This window comes from Alternaria arborescens, assembly GCF_004154835.1.
Source record: "Alternaria arborescens strain FERA 675 chromosome Unknown contig_5, whole genome shotgun sequence".
Lineage (NCBI taxonomy): Eukaryota > Fungi > Ascomycota > Dothideomycetes > Pleosporales > Pleosporaceae > Alternaria > Alternaria arborescens.
In genome coordinates, this window is record NW_021167860.1 from 240588 (window position 1) to 258188 (window position 17601).

The following is a 17601-nucleotide window of genomic DNA, read 5'->3' on the forward strand; positions in this document are numbered from 1 at the left end:
CGGATGCCCTATCGAGGCTTTCCTGATCCTCGATGGATATTGAAGCCAGAGGCTTGAACCTGTTCGTTCATCCTGACGCGGTGTATGCTGGGAGAAGTCTGATGCAACCGATAAGCTAATTTCGTTACCTATATGTGTTGATGTAGAGGCCTGGATGCCGTCGAGAAAACCGAATTCACGCTGATCGGTTTGCGAAACCATGGTCGTACAATCCCATGAATCCATTTCAAGCACGGTACTGCGATGACCATGGTACACACACACACTTTGGCTGCTACTCACAGGCTATCCACTCTCTGTGAGTATTTTTCCAAAGCAAGACTACAGCTCCTTGCTAAGCTCAAAGTACAATGCCCAATGGTTCTTGCACCCTGGATTGAATGCGCTTGCACATCGCGTACATTTGCTTCCGCTCTCCATGTATTCGGAAATGGTCAGAATGTGCTTGCACTGTCCGCAAAGTACCGCACTCTCATCTCTTCGCGCAAGAGGCCAGACAAAAGACATGTGTGATTCGCAGGCATCATGACAGCTGATGCAAGCGTAGAACTTTTGACAGCAGAAGTGCTTGATGGCGATGATGTCGAGTGGGGAGTGCCAGTGAGCGCATTGCGTCAGCGGTGTCACAGAGATACCGTGAACGATTGGAGCTTCTTGGGTATTGGATATCACGGTAGTCTCGGGCACGTGGAGCTGTTCATCGGAGCTTTTGGGCTTGGGGCCCTGGCGAGTTCCGCGCATCTGTTGTTTTTGCTTTCTGAACTTCTCACGGCGGTCAGCAAGGTCGCCGTAACGCTCACGATCGTGGAGGAGCTTGTAACCGGTGCTGGGGTGTATATCAAAGTCTTTGAAGATGTCCCGCGCCGTTCGCTCGCCCTTGCGCTCAAAAGCTTCAAAAAACCGCACCCGACGAGGTGTGTCCATATGTTTCTTTACCGTATGGCCGGGAGGTTGTCGGCGAGGCATCTGCGCGCAAAACTATGGGGTTTATAGGTGATTGTGCTGTTCCGGTTGTCCAGCTAGAGCTTGCATGTAGATGATGTCGGCCGGCCGGCTGTGAGGCTGAAAGCTAAGGAGTAATAGCATGCGGGACGATCACGTTAGCGACCCCACTCTTTCATCATCGCTTCGTCCTGCAACATCACGAAGCAGGTGGTATTGATGGTGCTGTAACATGCCCTTTGATCAATGTATGAAGTTGAAGAGTATGATAGATATCTCAGCGTTCTCAAGTACTACATGTGGCTTCCGTATCTACCCGACACCCTGATGGCGAGCTGTGATCATGTGTAACGCATGATCGCGATAGTTGCCAATAAAAAGAAGAAATTTCAACAAGTCTCCATTGTTCCATAGACAGCTCACCCAAGCCCGAGTTTTGCCGGATGCTGTAACAGCTCAGAATGATCCGACGTCACTAGCCCCGCGGTAACCCCACTAAAGCTGTAAGAAGTGCTGCTGCTCAACAACAACAGCTTCTTCATCTCAATTCCACACTTCAATCTCAACTTGACACTTTTGATACCCCTACATACCACCTCTTTATCCAAAAAATCTCAACACAACCGCAAACATGGGTCGCCAATTCTTCGTCGGAGGTAAGCAATTCACTCTGGGAGCGGCATTGAGACAAAACTAACGGCAATCAGGTAACTTTAAGATGTTCGTAACTTCACAAGCCGTGAGTCGCTCAATGAAAGAGAGAGACTGACGAAACTAAGGAACGGCTCTATTAAGAGCATCACCGACATCGTTGAGAACCTGAACAAGGCCAAGCTCGACCCCAACACAGGTACGTTGAAACGCATCTTCGGCGACTCAAGAAGGCGCAAGATCCATCGCATTAGCAAAGTACGAAAAACTAACCCTCAACCAGAGGTCGTCATCGCACCCCCAGCCCTCTACCTCCTCCTCACACGCGAGCACCTCCGCAAGGGCCTTGAGGTCGCAGCGCAAAACATCTTCGACAAGCCCAACGGAGCCTTCACCGGCGAGATCTCGGCTGAGCAACTTAAGGACAGTGGCATCACCTGGACCTTGGTCGGACACTCGGAGCGTCGCCAGATCCTCCAGGAGAACGACGACTTCATTGCCAACAAGACAAAGACAGCGACCGACAACGGTCTTGGTGTCATTCTGTGCTGCGGCGAGAGCCTGGAGCAGCGTGAGGCGGGCGAGACCGTCAGCGTTGTTACCAAGCAGCTCAAGGCTGTTGCGGACAAGGTCAAGGACTGGAGCAAGATTGTCGTTGCTTACGAGCCCATCTGGTGCGTTCATTCTTTTCGACTACAATGCATCTACAGTCACTAACGAATAACAGGGCCATTGGTACCGGCAAGGTCGCAACCACCGAGCAAGCACAGGAGGTCCACGCCGCCCTCCGCGAGTGGCTCAAGAAGGAGGTCTCACCCGAGGCCTCCGAGAAGACCCGTATCCTGTACGGTGGCAGTGTCTCGGAGAAGAACTGCAACGAGCTTGCCAAGCAGGCCGACATTGACGGTTTCCTCGTCGGTGGTGCTAGCTTGAAGCCTGCCTTTGTTGACATCATCAACGCTAACCAGGCATGAATTTCGCGAAGTGATGGCGCTCGTCTATAGATGATTTGAGCGTGCTTCGGCAACGATCTTATGAGAGACTTGAGCTGGCTATAAAACAAAAAGTATGTAGAGTCAGCATAATGAACGTTATGAAGATCAACTGTGTTGGTTCCAAGCATGTCCGTGAAGTTAGCATATTTGATACATTGTTTGTACAATCGTTATGTGTATTCCAAACGGTATATGTCGCTCGTATGTCTCTGAGCATACTCGGACCATGTCAGCTTCTGCGACAATAATCTCACAGAAGCATCACACATTTTGTCATCCCGCAGAGCCGGCCCTATGCCAATCGCTGGACCTCCATTGTGTATATCATCCATAGCCATCCACTCTCCATGCTCATATCTCGATCTTGCTTCCGTGGAACGGACTCCAAATACCCCTAACGCTCTCATTCAAACTCTTCACTGGTCGTCCATCCAGTTTCCTGTTCTTCTCCCCTGTGCTGTTCCTCAGCATCTCAGCCTTTTCCCTCACGCCCTCGTTTTGCAGGTTCTTCACACATATTGACCGTTGGGCGCCGTTGAGGTAGTTTGCAATGATTACGGGGTGTTTGCGTGGCCGTGGGCTGACGGAGATTTCAATCTGAGGGTTGCGCTTGGCGAATGCGGGCAGGGAGGCTTTGAGGAAGGCGTTCATGCCCTTGGACGACCCCCACCAGTTGCAGTAGTGGAAGGTGAGGGACTTGCATGGGAGGACAAAGGCTCCTACGCCGTTCTGCCGTGGTAATCAGCACCGGGGGAGTGGCGAATGAGGGGATACGTGGGTCTGCGAAAACATACCTGAGCCTTTGCGACCGTCTTGATAGCCGAGACAGGCATGTTGGCGTGCAATGGCGGTAGTGACGGCGGTGCGGTCACCAGTCTCGACGTCCCCAAAAGTTTGGCGTTCATCTCACGTGCGGCAGTCGCAGCCTAGGTTTGCGCTAGTGCGAACTCCGCGTCGCAGCTTCCTCGAGCAGTTCCTCCCCCCCAAAACATCGACTCCCCATTCCACACTTTGTAATTCCAACTATTCCACATCGCTGTCTGGAGCGCATTCCAGAACAAAACAAGCCAGCATGACGCATCTACTCCCCCCGATGCTGTTGAACCTGTTCGCCCCGCGGCCGCCGCTGCGATGGGTTGAGCCGGCCGACCACGCGCCTGAGAAGCGCTGCACGCCCAAGATTAGTGGCGTGGGCCAGTACCTCGAGGCGCTGAGGGAATACAAAGACAACGACGGCTATGTGCCCACCGACAGCTGGCTGCAGAAGCGCGATCGCAAGAAGCTCGAAAAGAAGGAGAAACAGGAGCACCTGCTTACCGAAGGGGTCAAGGATTGTACGACATCACTACGCGCACTTTTCATCTCACCTGCGCAATCACTATTTGCGCCCATATGCTAACATCACGCAGACAAACCCGCCGAAGATCCCAAAGTCCAGGGCGACGCTTTCAAAACGCTCTTCGTGTCGCGCTTGTCGTATGGCGTCACTTCTGATGACCTCGAGCGCGAATTCGGCCGCTACGGTCCTATTGAGCGCATCCGCATCGTCGAAGACGTTACTCAGCCCGCCGACGCGCCAGCCAAGAAGCGAAAGCGCGGTTACGCTTTCATCGTGTTTGAGCGCGAAAAGGATATGAAGGCCGCCTACAAAGAGACCGACGGTATCAAGATCAAAGACCGCCGCGTATTGGTAGATGTCGAGCGCGGTCGCACAGTCTCTGGATGGCGCCCTCGTCGCTTCGGTGGCGGTCTCGGCGGACGAGGCTACACCAAGGGCCCATCTGCTCGCGGTCCGAGTGGAGGTGGCAGCCAATTTGGCGGCCCCCCAGCTGGCCCTGGTGGCTTCGGAGCTCGTGGCGGCGGCTTTGGGGGTGGTTTTGGCGGACGCGGTGGCGGCCGTGGCGGCTTCGGAGGCGATAGAAGTGGTTTCGGCGGACGAGGTGGATTTGGAGGTGGAGGCCGTGGTGGACGTGGTGACTTTGGTGGTGGTCGTGGAGGGATTGGTTACCAATCCAATGGCTACGGTCCTCCCGACGGCGCGCCAGCAGGTCCGCGTGGGCCACGAGGCGGTGGCTTTGGTGGTGATCGAGGAAGTGGAGGCGATCGAGCTGGAGGCGGTGGAGGACGATATGAAGATCGTCGTGGCGGTGGTGGAGGTGGATTCGACAGAGGTTCCAGCGGTGCTAACAATGAACCGCTTGGTAGCAGAGATCGGTATCGCGATCGCGACGGTGGTGGATACGGTGGAGGCCGAGACGACTCCAGGAAGCGCGGTTACGAAGGCGACAACTACGACGATCCGCGACAGCGCCGCAGATACTAGTCTGACTCGATGCTGGCTCGGGTGGTTTCCACTCGCTGAGCGAAGTGTCCTTGTGCAAGGGTTTGTCAAAAAGGTTACCTCCCTTTTCTTCGCCTCACCTTCACGCTTTCTCGCCTTTGAGGGTAAGATCTTGACGTTCGACCATACAACACAGCGATGCGGATCTGGATGGTAAGGGTTGAGATGTGTTACCTCTAGGTTGACGATCGGTCCGTCGATGATATCTTCTCATCGGCTCTTCCGAGTTTCGACTCATCGATTAAGCAAAAGGTACAGCACAGCACCTCACAGCAGTCGGCCACAAAGTCACAATTCTTCCATCACCCAGGTTTCGCACAGGTTTGGTTTTAGGCCAGGACGGGGATTTCTCTCTCTCGATGGGTAGGCGCAAGGTGAACTTTTTTCCTCCGCGTCATGTTTTATTAGCTTCTTTATTTTTTGGTTTCCATACGTCCCGGATTTCTTTTTCATTGGTCTTTTTCGCGAGAGTTGCTGGGTAGGTATAATGTAAGTTTATAAAGCACGATTTTGCGTTTTTGAGTAGTTGCAAAGATGGTGGTCCAAGGTAAGGTTAACAGGTAAAGGATGTTTTGTCTTCCGAACTTGGTTGATCTTATCGTGATTGGTGGTGTTGTTGTGGTCCCGGATATTGAAAAAAAGCATTCTTGGCTGTTCAAGTTGTACCATGTTCGAAGTTTTATGTGGATAGCTTTCATGACAAGCACAGTAGTTGAATGGAAGACTTGATACGCGGATTCGTTCGCTTCGTAACTTCACTGTTGTTACCTGTGCCTGACCTTGATGACAATCTCTGCAATGTCCTGCCGTATCCACGCCTTCCTCTGGCAGATATCCACCGTCGTCCTACTCCAATAGTCTCCCGAGCTAGGGATTACCTTAGCCGTTCCATAACATATGTCGGTGATGCAGCTCAGACCTTATACTCTCGTGATAATCCTTTGTGTGCAGCTGTACCTGCATGTATACCCTATCTGCCTAATCGAACCCTTGTGTCTTGTTTGATGTCGGCATAACTACAGGAGAACATGTAAGTGTCCAACGAGTATGTTATTAAAACTTCTCTAGCTTCACATATTTCGACCACAAAAAGCTAAAACCTTTCGTTACACTTGACTCACCGATCCAATACGCGGCCGCTGGCTGGTTCATATATGACCCCTACCGAACTATACTTGTCTCACATTATTAGCACATCGCGTTGTACGGGAATCGGTGTATGACGACGTAGATGGACTTGACTAGTTCTGATACGAAGTGCATTGGAAAAATGCATAATGGTAAGGTGTTATCAGCAGTCACGTTTTCGGTTTGACCATCGCCCACGTCGTCCCCACAAACATCATTAGCGTTGATTTCACGTCTTACTTCCATCACGTCTCTTCAGTACGGTATCGGCAACCCTTTCAACAAGCCGGTGGTCGTGAGAGCATCTGACGTCAGCTATCACGATGTCACGCAAAACCACTTTGGCGATTTTTTTCGTCTACGAGCAAGACTTCCGATTTCATTCTTTTCTAATACATCAGATCCGATCTACTAAACTCAAGTCAATACGACTCCAGCTTTGAGTCTCGACCCCCGGGCTAGTCCCACTAGGCATTCTACTACCCTGTCCGCAACTTCCAAGCACGTTGGCTAGCGCCAAGGTGCTTACGGTTATTTGACAGGAAAGAAGCGGGTCGACAAGTCCGAGCTACTGAGCCCCGTGAATGTCCCCTTGTCCGTTATCTTTTTGCCCGACTTAGACTTCCACGTCACCGTAAAAGGCACATCCATAAGCGTCTGCGTCACTGTCGCTGTGACCCTCATCTTACTACGTGGTGGTATGACCAAGTTCACAGTAGCCTGCCATGACTGCGTCATCGTATTCGTACTCCCCCACTTAAGATTGGTGTGCACCTTGGCGCTAACTTCGACTTTGCCCTCAGCTAAGACAGGTACCCCGCAACTGAAGGACGTGGTAACGCCTATTTCGAGACCTGCTTCCGTTTCAAAAGTCGATTGTTGCTCGGTTGTCTCGCTGATGGACATGCTTTGTGACTGGTTTTCTTTGTCGTTGTCGTTTGAACCTTCTTGAGAAAAGATGCCTTTGGGTTGTACGCTCCTGATGACTGCCTTTTTCAGGTCATATTCGATCCCGACGAATTCTAGAGGCTCGATTTCAAAAGTGAACCATTGGTCGTCGTACTCTTTATCTTTGATGCTGATGCAGCCTAACTGAGGTTCCATGTCGGTTCGGGAGAACATGACGCCGTCACTGGAAGGAGCGTGGAGGCGAAATTGACCGGCTCTAAAGCCTTGGCCTTGTTGCTCTTTCAGATCGAAGTAGTGGTCCGGATAACTGCCAACTGGCTCGAAGGTTCCGACGTGCCGACCGTCACCGTTGCTAGGATTGACAAAGAGGGCACGGTTTGTTCGATAGCTTACGATCAGGTAGCGACCGGCTTGTTTGCCTTCTCCAGGCTTGATATACCAGTATTGGTCATCGTATGGTACCGTCGTATCTACATGGTTGAGAGAATTGTAGTCCCTCTCGTGGCTGTAGAGGACCATCCTGGACTTCATACCAACGATGCGCGTGCGAATCTCCGGAGGAGGGATGGCAAGTGTGGAATTCATGATGTCGAAGTCTCGAATACCTGAAGCTAATGGATGATTGTTCTCTGATTGCTTTACGTTGACCGATGTAACAGAGATACCTAGGTATCCTCCAAGTTGATGACGATACATCCACTGACATGATTGACAGTGAGAACATCTGGATCCAAGGGTATGGGCACTTCAAACTTCCAAGGTTCACTCTCATGCACTTGCCGCTTCCGCTTTGCACACGCGGCTCAGTTGTCATCGCGCACGGGGCATCGATTCGTTTAGTATAAATCTTGCTCTAAATAGGCCTAACCTTTGTAGATATCTCAATTCGATTGATCCATGCATCAGGCAGAAGATCAAATCATAGCGATCCCAGCACCCACTAGTGCCTGGTAAAGCTGCAAGTGCATGAGAGTGTATCTGTTGGTGTCAAGAGATGATGTCCTCCAAGCTGTGCTCATCTTTTTGTTCCGGCTACCTTGACTTCTCAGTGTAAGTCTTCTTTCACACCATCTATTGACCCATAATAGCGACTAGACTTTTTCCCTATCAAAAACATTGATTGAATAACCTGATTGTGATCATTCTTTGTTATTCAAGCTGGTCGTAGTCGAGAGTACGCAACGTTTCTTTCCGCATTAGAAGTGCAGATGGCACTGCTAACTATCTTGGGCATATCCAGAAAGAATACCGGTGCAGATACCCAAAATGGCAAATGGGCAACTGAAAGACGTTCAGGTATTCTAGAATTCAATGCTTGTGGGTGGGAGTCTTTGGTCGGATTCTACATAGTGTAGATGTACGCTAATCCATGTGATCATGCACACATATCACTGACCGACCCATACGAGCCGTACCGCTGCCGCTTGGCCCACATGGTTGTTGTTCAAAAAAGCAAAACATTTGAAAAGCGCCGCCGCCGGTGTAAATGATGTAATAAAAATACTGCATATGTGCGTGACAATGGATCTGGATTTTGAGCAGCTAGAGTCGTGCATGCTTAGCACACCGCTTCTATGACTATACGATTTGGATCAGCAGACTGTGCAAAGAATGGGTGACAGCTGCTACAAGATATGCGAAGATCGGTATCGATCGATTGCAGAGTACAATGAAGTGTCCTTCCGCAAAAGTTTAGTCATACAGAATAGTACCCAAGCACCGGCTGCATTGCCGTTTGCGCCGTGAATTCAGCAAACGAAATTTAGCCACTGCCGATACTGAGTGTAGGCGTGGGTCAGTTTCGCAGCTTCGTCGTTTTTCCGTGGCATTGTACCGTCACCAAACGATATGTAACATTCATTTGCAGAACTTCAGGATTGAGATGCCAGGTTCAAGAACAACATTAAACGAAGACCAGTAGAATGATATTCCTAAATACGATTGTCCACCAAGTGAATTCGAGGCTGGCGAGTAAAGCTATCTCTATTACTGTATCTGCCACGTACAAAATGCACAACGGCTCCACCCATCCTGCGCTTATTACCTGGTTCCTAAAACGTGCGCATCACACTAGCTGCTCAGCAGACAAATGGTGTGACGACAAAAGGCACTGTGATGCTGACTGAGAGTCAAATTCTTATGTCTTAGGGATGGCCTTGGTGGTCACTGTAGGTAATCACTCATCTTCTCCATACCTCTGCCAGAAAAAAGCAATTGGAAAGAGTGCTCCAGACTCTATGTATGTGGAGACTGTTGAGCCGCTGTCTGGGCACTGCGATAGTGGATGTCATACGGCCTCTGTGACGTGTATCGGTCTGGCGGATGCTTTGATTGCGAGGGATGTGTGGATGTTGATGACGTTGGCGACGAGGGTGAAAGCTTCGGTGACGACGCTCGCCGCGACGCAGGCTCGTTAGGATGTGAACCGAAGTATCGTGATACTATGTAGCCTTCAAGCTCTACGGGGAGTCTTGTGCTGAACAAGTGGTATCTATCATGGAATGTGTACTCCGACAGTTTACATTCTTATCGAACCTAAAGCGTAGGTGCTCAAGTATGTCTTTGGGGTGGGTTCTAGTGTGCAAGGGACAACTTAGCAGAAGCGGACTCCTTCGTAGATTTACATGAAGAGTGACATAGCCTGAAGATCCTACTGTGGCACCGCAGATGTAGGGTTCTTTACGGACTGAACACATCGATGCTTGTGGTTAGCTTGCATGGCGAGAGAGCATGTTGAGGCTCTTTTTGTTGCGACTACTTTTACCTCTTGAGTCCTATGTGGTAAGAACTAGCGCAACTTTCCCACTTACAAGTCCAAATTACAGCCTCAGCATCGGTTGCGGAAGCTCATGTAGCAGCCCGGCTAAAAACGATCATTATGCCCTGTGGCAAGGTTGCCATCAATCTCTGATCCGGCAAGGCATCTCTTTTAGCATCTGAACACTTCCGTGCCTGTAGAGATAGTTGCTGCCCATGCAAAGAGACACATACACGTTGATGAAATCGAGGTCTGTATTGAAGAAGGCTTTTCATCAATCTGGGACCCATCATTGCGCGTTTTCGAGTGATTGAATCACTGCTTACGAAGATTGCTTTGTGCGTTGCCGTACGATCGCCTGCTGAACAGGCTGGCGAGGAACCGTGTGATGATGTGCAGGAGCGGCCGAATTCTAGAGAACGATGGTAAGTGCTACATTCTACCAATTTTGAAACATCAGGCAGCGAAAAATAAGCACCCGTTTTAAAAAGACGATCACCCTCCTGGGAGTACCAGGTAGGCAATCGAATTTTCTTGCCTGATGTGGCTTCAACGGTCTCCGTTACGCGTGGTGCAGTTGCTCGGCCTGTCCACCCCAAATTCCTACGCCCTCCTCACAGTGAAAGCGAGAACTTGGGCGTCAATTAGTTAGATATGGATTGGGGAAACCGGTGTTTATCGAGTTGATGGCTTTCGCTTACGGACACGCCGATGACCAATCCTACAAAGAGATAAGCGCCGACGATCTGATGTCTCTCGTCGAATGACTTCTCGTAACACTTCGCCGTCCAAGATCTCGTAGAACGGCGCCCAGACTATGGCGCCTTCTAGTCCATCAGCCTACGTGCAGCTCCAGTCGCGCCATGTCAGCTACTCCAGGGATCTCGGTCATGAGGACGTAGCGCGGTACAATCATGCCCAGTACGTGCGAACGCCAACATACGTTCCTTGTCTGGAGACGATGACGGTGCATCTATCGATCACAAAGAAGGAGCGCTATTACGGAGATTTGTAATGCTATTCGGACCGGTTGCGCTTTATAAGAGAGTTGACTAGTTATTGGCGGCCAGCCAAGATATCGGACCCGAACCGTTCTCCTCGATCTCCGTGTTGTAACTCCGCTAGTCGACTCATTCGTTCGACTATTTATCTACGAGCTTGACGGCATATAATTGGGTCTCGACTGAGCAGTCCAATCACATCCGAAAACGACATCTTCACACAACTTACCCACAAGATCAAGATGCCACAAACAGGCGGCAAAGGCCCTGGTCTCTTCTACGTGCGCTCTGGCATTGCCCCATCAGCAAAAGATGTTCTCTCTGAAGCCACGTTTATGAGATGGTACGAGGAACATGCCGAAGAAGTTGTAGCTAAATCTGGCATCGATTCCTTGTTTCGGTCAGCGTCACTCCACCAATTTGACCGACAAATTTTATTAATGAATGATGTATCTAGATATAATGCAACTAGTAAAATTAGCGCGTTCGATGGATCAAAGCCCTTCCTGACATTTCCTGTGTTGGATGACATCGGGTTCCTCCTGTCCGAAGAGTTCAAGAGTATCAGTCCGACGAGCGAAATTTTGCCTGGCACAGGTAACGTGTTTGACCTGGTTGAGTTTGACGGCAACCATTTGGCTTTGAGGCAAAACTTGATGATCAAAAAGGGGAGTAATGGTGCGTTCCCCGATTCTTGCCAATCTTCAGTCTTGACATTAATGCTGTGCAGAGCCAGCAAAGAGCATCGTGACAGTGGAGATCCAGCCGCCCACAGGCCTTGAAGCAGATGAAGTCAGTGCTTTATTAGGCAAGCAGGTATCCCGACTGAACGGGGGATCAGGATACACCGGTAGCCTTATTTTCGAGAGTTGTTTCTCCTTCGCTAGTGCAGGGGCCAGGAAGCCGGAGGGTGGTCAAATGGATATGTGGCACGAACCACCGTCTTGGGTGGCAATACATACATTCAGTGGTGCTGTTGGCGACGACATGGTCAAGCTGATAGAGCTGGATCTGCATGAGATGCATGGAAGTACTGGAAACATGCACAGTGAGGTTAGAGCGTGGAGTCTTCAGGGAAGTTTTGGAGAAAAAAAGTTGTTTGAGTAGTTTTCGGTCCGTCTGGAGATGGTATCGCAGCCGCATCTTTGAGAGCTGCATAGCTAAGTCATTGCTAGAGTGTGACGATCTCCTCCATGTCGCCAACCTTGTAAAGTTTGATATACTGGCCAGACTATAATGACATCACTACCCCCATCGATGTCTGGCAGCTAAGATGACGCTACGATAGTCATGCAGATCAGTGGACGTGGGCTTTCTGCAGGCTTCGAAATCACTTGGTAGCTTTGTGAGGAGCTGCGCGCGGAGAGCTGATGCATAAGTGTATCATCGTTATATTCGGTAAAAAGAAAAGAAAAACAAGAAAGAAAAAGGAAAAAGAGAAGAAACTATAGTGTGCTGAACTTCTCCAGTGATTTGCGTTACAAATCTAGGATTGCGCGCTTCCGATTCTCAAATGCTCTCAACGAGGCTGAAACACCCGGAGCGAAAACTTCGAAGACATGAGGAAGGCCTGAATATACGTGCAATTCTGTGTCAATGTTGGCCGCTGCGAGTCTGGTTAGATAGATAAGATCCTCTTCCAAGAACAAATCGAGAGACCCGACGTCCATGTACGTCGACGGTAGACCATGAACATCCTCCACTCGAGCAGGAGCAGCATAAGCTGGCACTTCATTTGTACCATACTTGTCTCCCAAAAGTGCTTTCCAAGCCGTCCTGTTATCATCGCCGTGCCAGATAGCATATTTCGATACACTGCTGAGGTCCCGATCAGAGCGGTCGTCTAACATGGGATAGATAAGGATTTGCTTGGCGAGGGGTGGCTGTAGGCCGCGGTCTCGAGCTAACAGTGCAACGCCGGCGGCAAGACCGCCTCCAGCACTGTCTCCCATGACAGCAATCCGGCTGGGATTTATGTTGAATCTGCTTGCGTTCTGTGACACCCATGTCAAGGCGGCATAATTATCCTCCACTGGGACTGGATGTTGATGCTTAGGAGCAAGCCTGTACTCCACAGAGAATAGCTGCACATCGGTTGCAGCGACCAGCTGGGAGAGATACCCAGTGATCATTTCGGGAACTCCGCCGATGAAACCTCCGCCATGGAAATAAACTATACAAGGCTTCAATTCGCCCTCTTGCCCTCCGGTGACTGGAGACAGCTGTTGCAGCCTGATCGATGTACCGTCGCTCGAAGGGATCCAATGATCGGTGGCCTCGATTCCCTCGGTAATCGGTTGTTGAGGAGCCATGGATACGAATGCTGCCATACCCTTGACTCGGGACTCAACATCAAAGACGGGGGCCTTCGGAACTGATGCAAGAGCCTGAGCGAAAGGTTCGAATGCCTTTGCAAACTCTGCGTCTACTTTCAGAGCCATGATGGAAGGAGTAACCGAAGGTCTGACAGGTATAACCTGTAGTTGGAATGCGATGTCGGATCGTGAATCTTAGATTCAAATGAATATGGGAAGTAACTTGAAGAATAGTCCACGGGACTGTTAACAATATGTAGATAGTAAGTGCGAGAGAATCTGCATACTGTGGGATAATCTCAGGGTTGTACGGCTTAAGAACTAACGACGCAAACCAGATTCGCCACTTCTATCCGCAACACGATCATCTAGCAAAGTACGGAATCGCTTAGTAACTCGTAAACTGCCTAAATTCCAGTCTGCTTAACAACCCGTTGTTTTGTTTTGTATGATAGTCGCTAACGAGCCGAGCCGAGACCGAGGCCGGAATAGTAATCAAAGCAGACGGAGCTAGTGAAGTGTGGATGGACAATTTCAAAGAAGGGATTTGTTGGAAAGCTGCATCATCGAGTGTTGCACTAAAAGTCCTGCATATCCAAGAGATTCACTATTCCGCACGGAGGGAACAGCTGATTTTAGGGGCTTTTTACTCACATGCAATGCTAAGTAACATCCGAGCGAGTGGCAGGTTACATAACAGTGTTGTAATGCGATTTCTCGTCGATTTGACTATACATGTTGTGCAAGAGTCCTATTCAGGAATGTTGCACTGGGTGCTTTAGAGGATTGCGAAGAGCATCGGCTGGCTACAGCAATAAATGTCATGCAAAACGCGCACTGTGCAAATGAGCACGATAGAGAAGCGGGTTGCATACAGCACAAACGAAAGTATTACATCTTTGGAGCTTCGCTAAGTTTGGATCATTATAGGTGGAAGAAAAGACTAAGAGCGGAACTAATTCATATAGATTCCCCCGCCCGCCTGGATAGTCTGTCCGGTAATCCATCTGCTAGCTGGATCCGCTATCATAGCAATAGTCAAGGCGATATCCTCAGCTTTTCCAAGCCTGTGCTCCATTGGAGTCATGTCCCTCTGCTGCTGAAGCACATGCTTGTTCTCTTCTCCTCCAAATGACCGAGTCTGCATGTCCGTTTCCGTCAAAGCTGGAGCCACTACGTTGACTGTGTGACCTGAAGCGCCTAGTTCAGCTGCCCAGCCACGACTGAGAGCCTCTAGAGACGCCTTAGTTGCAGAGTAGAGGCTATGTGTAGGTCGTCCTATACGACCCAACGTAGATCCGACTGTGATGATCCTGCCGGGACTCCGGAGATACGGGAGGACAGCTTGAGTCATAAAAATGACGCTGCGAACATTCGTATCGAAGAGACTTTGGTAGCCTTCTACCGTAATATCGGGAAGCAAGGCATGGAATTCCTTGCCAGCGTTGTTGACTAGGATATCGATCGAGTCTCCAAAAGCAGCAATGGTCTCGGCAACAATCTGCTTCGGCGAGTCGATGTTTGCAGCGTCGGCCTGGATCTTGATTGCAGAGGCACCATTGCCAAGATTGTTGATCTTGGATACCACTTGATCTGCCAATTCGGAGCTACTAGGTGATACGAATGTAATGGCTACCTGTCATTCAATCAGCCCTAATAATTGTGTCTAAAGATTGTGGTACCCACCTTTGCTCCCCGTTTTGCAAGCTCCAACGCAGTAGAAGCTCCGATACCGCGAGCTGCACCAGTAACGATAGCGATCTTACCTGCCAACGGCAGAGATTGGGTATTGGTTGTCATGTTGAAAGTAGGTAATGTGGTCAACTATCGAGTAATTTTCGTGTAGCTATGATTGCTGATTACACTGTGCAAGTGCCAGCATTTATATCGCCATAGGTTGATGACATGACGCTCAGGTAAAACATCCAGAATTATTAATCACCGAGATTGATGCTTGAACAAACGACAGCCTGGCGAGCAAGATGCACGTCTCGGCGAGATTTGGCTAAACAGTTGAACGATATCCTACCATCAAAGTCACTAATACCTATCCACCACGAGTCCTAGCTCAGCATCTCTAGAGCCTCAACTAGGCTTACATCATTCTTGATCATTGCGGTGGCTTTAACGCGATCGGACACCATCTAAAAGGATTATGATTTGCTGCGATTCGTACTACATGGAGTGAGGTTATGGCACGCTAACCGAATTCGGTCACTCAATTCGCCAAGGCTCTGACCGTTGAGCCCGCTAAACTTTCTTTTTTGATTAGTGATATCCAAAACTTAAAGACCTCGGAGTTTCGAGTCCGAGGTCGTGATAGGTTGGACAGGACTGTGTAAACTTGGAAACGACTAAGATCTCGGCCCCTAGGATCGATGCAGATCACTGCATGCACAACTATGCTTTTGACAGCACGGGATCAGCCAGCGCTTGACGGTAGCGCCCATCGCTAGGCGATCGAGCTCTTGGCTGGTCGCGGAACTCTCCCTAAAAGGCTTAGTTGGGTTGATTCGTAATACGTCAGTGTTACTCAGAAAAAAAGGAGTAGCTTTAGATAGTTGTGTGTAGAATGCATCTTGTGATTTTTTGCTCGGGTAGCATACCTAATTATCACGACATCACGACGAACCTCGGCCGGCTGCCCATCCATCTGACAAATTCAACCCTTACAGAAACATTCGGAATACTATAACGTAGCGAAAGATTATATATAACCAAGTCGAATTGCAACCTCTTGGATCATCAACACAATCACACGTCCTTTGCTTTCTCAATCGATCAATCAATCACAACACCAAAATGGCCTTTACCGAGTTCGTCATCCCGACTTTGAAGACAGATCCTGCGACGGAAGCTGTATTCACCAACAAGATCGGACCCTTTCTCGTAGAGATCCTCGATAAACATGCCACTCCTCCCAAGCACAAATACTTCGGAAAGATTCTCCTCGAAAATGGCAATGATGTGTCAGGAGACTTTAGACTTGCTGTTGGACTTGGTCAGTTATGCCCCATCCCATCTCCCTGCCGAACATTCGAACATAGTCTAATACTGATGCCCTGACAGAGTGGGGAGACGCTTCACATTTCCAGTCCTTCGTCGATTCAGAAGACTTCGAGGTCACCTTCAAGTCTCTAGTGATGCCTCATTCTATTGCTCCACCAGTCCCTCAGCTATACAACACGGACTTCGAACCCACCAAAGTGTTTGGAAGTACGTTGACGGAGGTGTGGCAGGGGAAGATTGGGGAGGGTAATGAGAAAGTAGCAGAGTCTAGGGAGGCGTGGAAAAAGTTTGTTAACGCAGTTGCGGAGGCAAATGGCTCAAAAGGAACTGAGGAGAGCATTCAAGGACCAAGCGTAAATCTAGAGGAGAAGAGGTGGGTTGGTGTATTGGGATGGGAGAGCATGGAGGTAAGTCTCAAATGTCTCTTACGTCGTAGATTGGTAAAGAACAGTTCGCTAACTTTCAGATCTAGAACCGCGCGAAGGTGCTTGGTAACCCAGCTGTTCAAGAAGCGAAAAAGGGTCTTGATGGGTTGGTGTGGAATACCTTTGTTACCGCGTTCCAAAAGTAACTGTAGGTAGTTCTAGCAACGTCAAGTGAAGGAAGACTGTAATTAGCAGAGTAACACGTTTTTAAGGCTCATTTCTCAATCACAGACAGTGAAGTGAATCTTAAAATGCAGCAGTGATAGCAACAGTTCTCACTCTCGATTCTGCATCTCTTGAACGGAAAAACTGTTCGTATTGTTGGACAAAGTTCGCCACTATTCTGTAATCGACCCGGGTATTGGTGAAACATATTTTCACCACTGTGAATAAAATCGTAGTTCAATAGCGTTATACTCGCGTTTTTACCAGTCCGTTCATCACACCAATACAAAGGAGTTACTTCGGCATGACTACAAACCGCTGCACAACGAACGTCAGGGCCTAGCAGCTACAAACACGATGTTTGTGTTGTCATAGAGTTACGTTCGGCAGGTAGGCCGGAACTCTGACGTAGGCGCAAGACATTCTAGCCAGGGTTGGGAGAGTTCTGTATCGGCATGTTTGAACAAGGCAGATTTTTTCATCGCAACATTTGAGAAATTTCCGTTCAAGACGTCACCATCAACTGTGAAGAACCTCTATAGTGGGAAGCAATTACGTAGACCTAGTCAGATAGATCTACCACTTAAGCTAAAAGTAGTACTCTTTATGGATGACCCCCTGCCTATACACAAGTACAGCAAGTCTCGAAGCGAAGAACCGATAGTGAGAGCGGGTGTGTACTAGACTTTTACATGAATTACTACCACAAAATCTGTCTTGAATATCTACTCGGGAATATGAGCTGCGAGAGGTGAATATCTCTCTCAGTGTATAGGAAATATTTCGTACAACGTTGACAAGATTACGTGATGCAGATTATTCAGGTTGCTTGTAAATATGCTTCCAATTTTGCCTCGATTCACTTTCTACTTCTGGTTATTGCCACCCGAAGAGGCCTGGGGCTTCCTGCTAACCTTGGCGTTTACCGCGGTTTCGCCCTTGACAACACATCTCGCCTACGG

At 49.3% G+C, this 17601-nt stretch overlaps 9 protein-coding genes across 9 annotated transcripts; 4 read left to right on the forward strand and 5 right to left on the reverse strand.

Moving 5' to 3' along the window:
- Positions 1-321: 321 nt before the first annotated feature.
- Positions 322-966, reverse strand: AA0111_g2743 (hypothetical protein; the record flags this gene model as incomplete). Its single annotated transcript, XM_028648548.1, has 1 exon — positions 322-966. One exon carries the CDS (start codon positions 964-966, stop codon positions 322-324), a length of 645 nt encoding a protein of 214 aa, XP_028509563.1.
- A 607-nt stretch (positions 967-1573) lies between these two features.
- Positions 1574-2567, forward strand: AA0111_g2744 (Triosephosphate isomerase; the record flags this gene model as incomplete). Its single annotated transcript, XM_028648549.1, has 5 exons — positions 1574-1598; positions 1650-1662; positions 1722-1792; positions 1877-2267; positions 2321-2567. 5 exons carry the CDS (start codon positions 1574-1576, stop codon positions 2565-2567), a joined length of 747 nt encoding a protein of 248 aa, XP_028509570.1.
- Positions 2568-2939: 372 nt separating this feature from the next.
- AA0111_g2745 (hypothetical protein) lies at positions 2940-3421 on the reverse strand (the record flags this gene model as incomplete). Its single annotated transcript, XM_028648550.1, has 2 exons — positions 2940-3317; positions 3383-3421. The coding sequence occupies 2 exons, from the start codon at positions 3419-3421 to the stop codon at positions 2940-2942; spliced, it is 417 nt and encodes a 138-aa protein (XP_028509569.1).
- A 239-nt stretch (positions 3422-3660) lies between these two features.
- On the forward strand, positions 3661-4911 carry AA0111_g2746 (hypothetical protein; the record flags this gene model as incomplete). Its single annotated transcript, XM_028648551.1, has 2 exons — positions 3661-3922; positions 3998-4911. 2 exons carry the CDS (start codon positions 3661-3663, stop codon positions 4909-4911), a joined length of 1176 nt encoding a protein of 391 aa, XP_028509568.1.
- A 1677-nt stretch (positions 4912-6588) lies between these two features.
- Positions 6589-7551, reverse strand: AA0111_g2747 (hypothetical protein; the record flags this gene model as incomplete). The annotated part of the gene is made up of 1 exon (XM_028648552.1): positions 6589-7551. One exon carries the CDS (start codon positions 7549-7551, stop codon positions 6589-6591), a length of 963 nt encoding a protein of 320 aa, XP_028509567.1.
- Positions 7552-10967: 3416 nt separating this feature from the next.
- Positions 10968-11832, forward strand: AA0111_g2748 (hypothetical protein; the record flags this gene model as incomplete). Its single annotated transcript, XM_028648553.1, has 2 exons — positions 10968-11403; positions 11456-11832. The coding sequence occupies 2 exons, from the start codon at positions 10968-10970 to the stop codon at positions 11830-11832; spliced, it is 813 nt and encodes a 270-aa protein (XP_028509572.1).
- A 371-nt stretch (positions 11833-12203) lies between these two features.
- AA0111_g2749 (hypothetical protein) lies at positions 12204-13166 on the reverse strand (the record flags this gene model as incomplete). The annotated part of the gene is made up of 1 exon (XM_028648554.1): positions 12204-13166. One exon carries the CDS (start codon positions 13164-13166, stop codon positions 12204-12206), a length of 963 nt encoding a protein of 320 aa, XP_028509571.1.
- Positions 13167-13995: 829 nt separating this feature from the next.
- AA0111_g2750 (hypothetical protein) lies at positions 13996-14840 on the reverse strand (the record flags this gene model as incomplete). The annotated part of the gene is made up of 2 exons (XM_028648556.1): positions 13996-14676; positions 14727-14840. The coding sequence occupies 2 exons, from the start codon at positions 14838-14840 to the stop codon at positions 13996-13998; spliced, it is 795 nt and encodes a 264-aa protein (XP_028509300.1).
- Positions 14841-15842: 1002 nt separating this feature from the next.
- On the forward strand, positions 15843-16620 carry AA0111_g2751 (hypothetical protein; the record flags this gene model as incomplete). The annotated part of the gene is made up of 3 exons (XM_028648557.1): positions 15843-16041; positions 16110-16456; positions 16522-16620. The coding sequence occupies 3 exons, from the start codon at positions 15843-15845 to the stop codon at positions 16618-16620; spliced, it is 645 nt and encodes a 214-aa protein (XP_028509301.1).
- Positions 16621-17601: the final 981 nt, after the last annotated feature.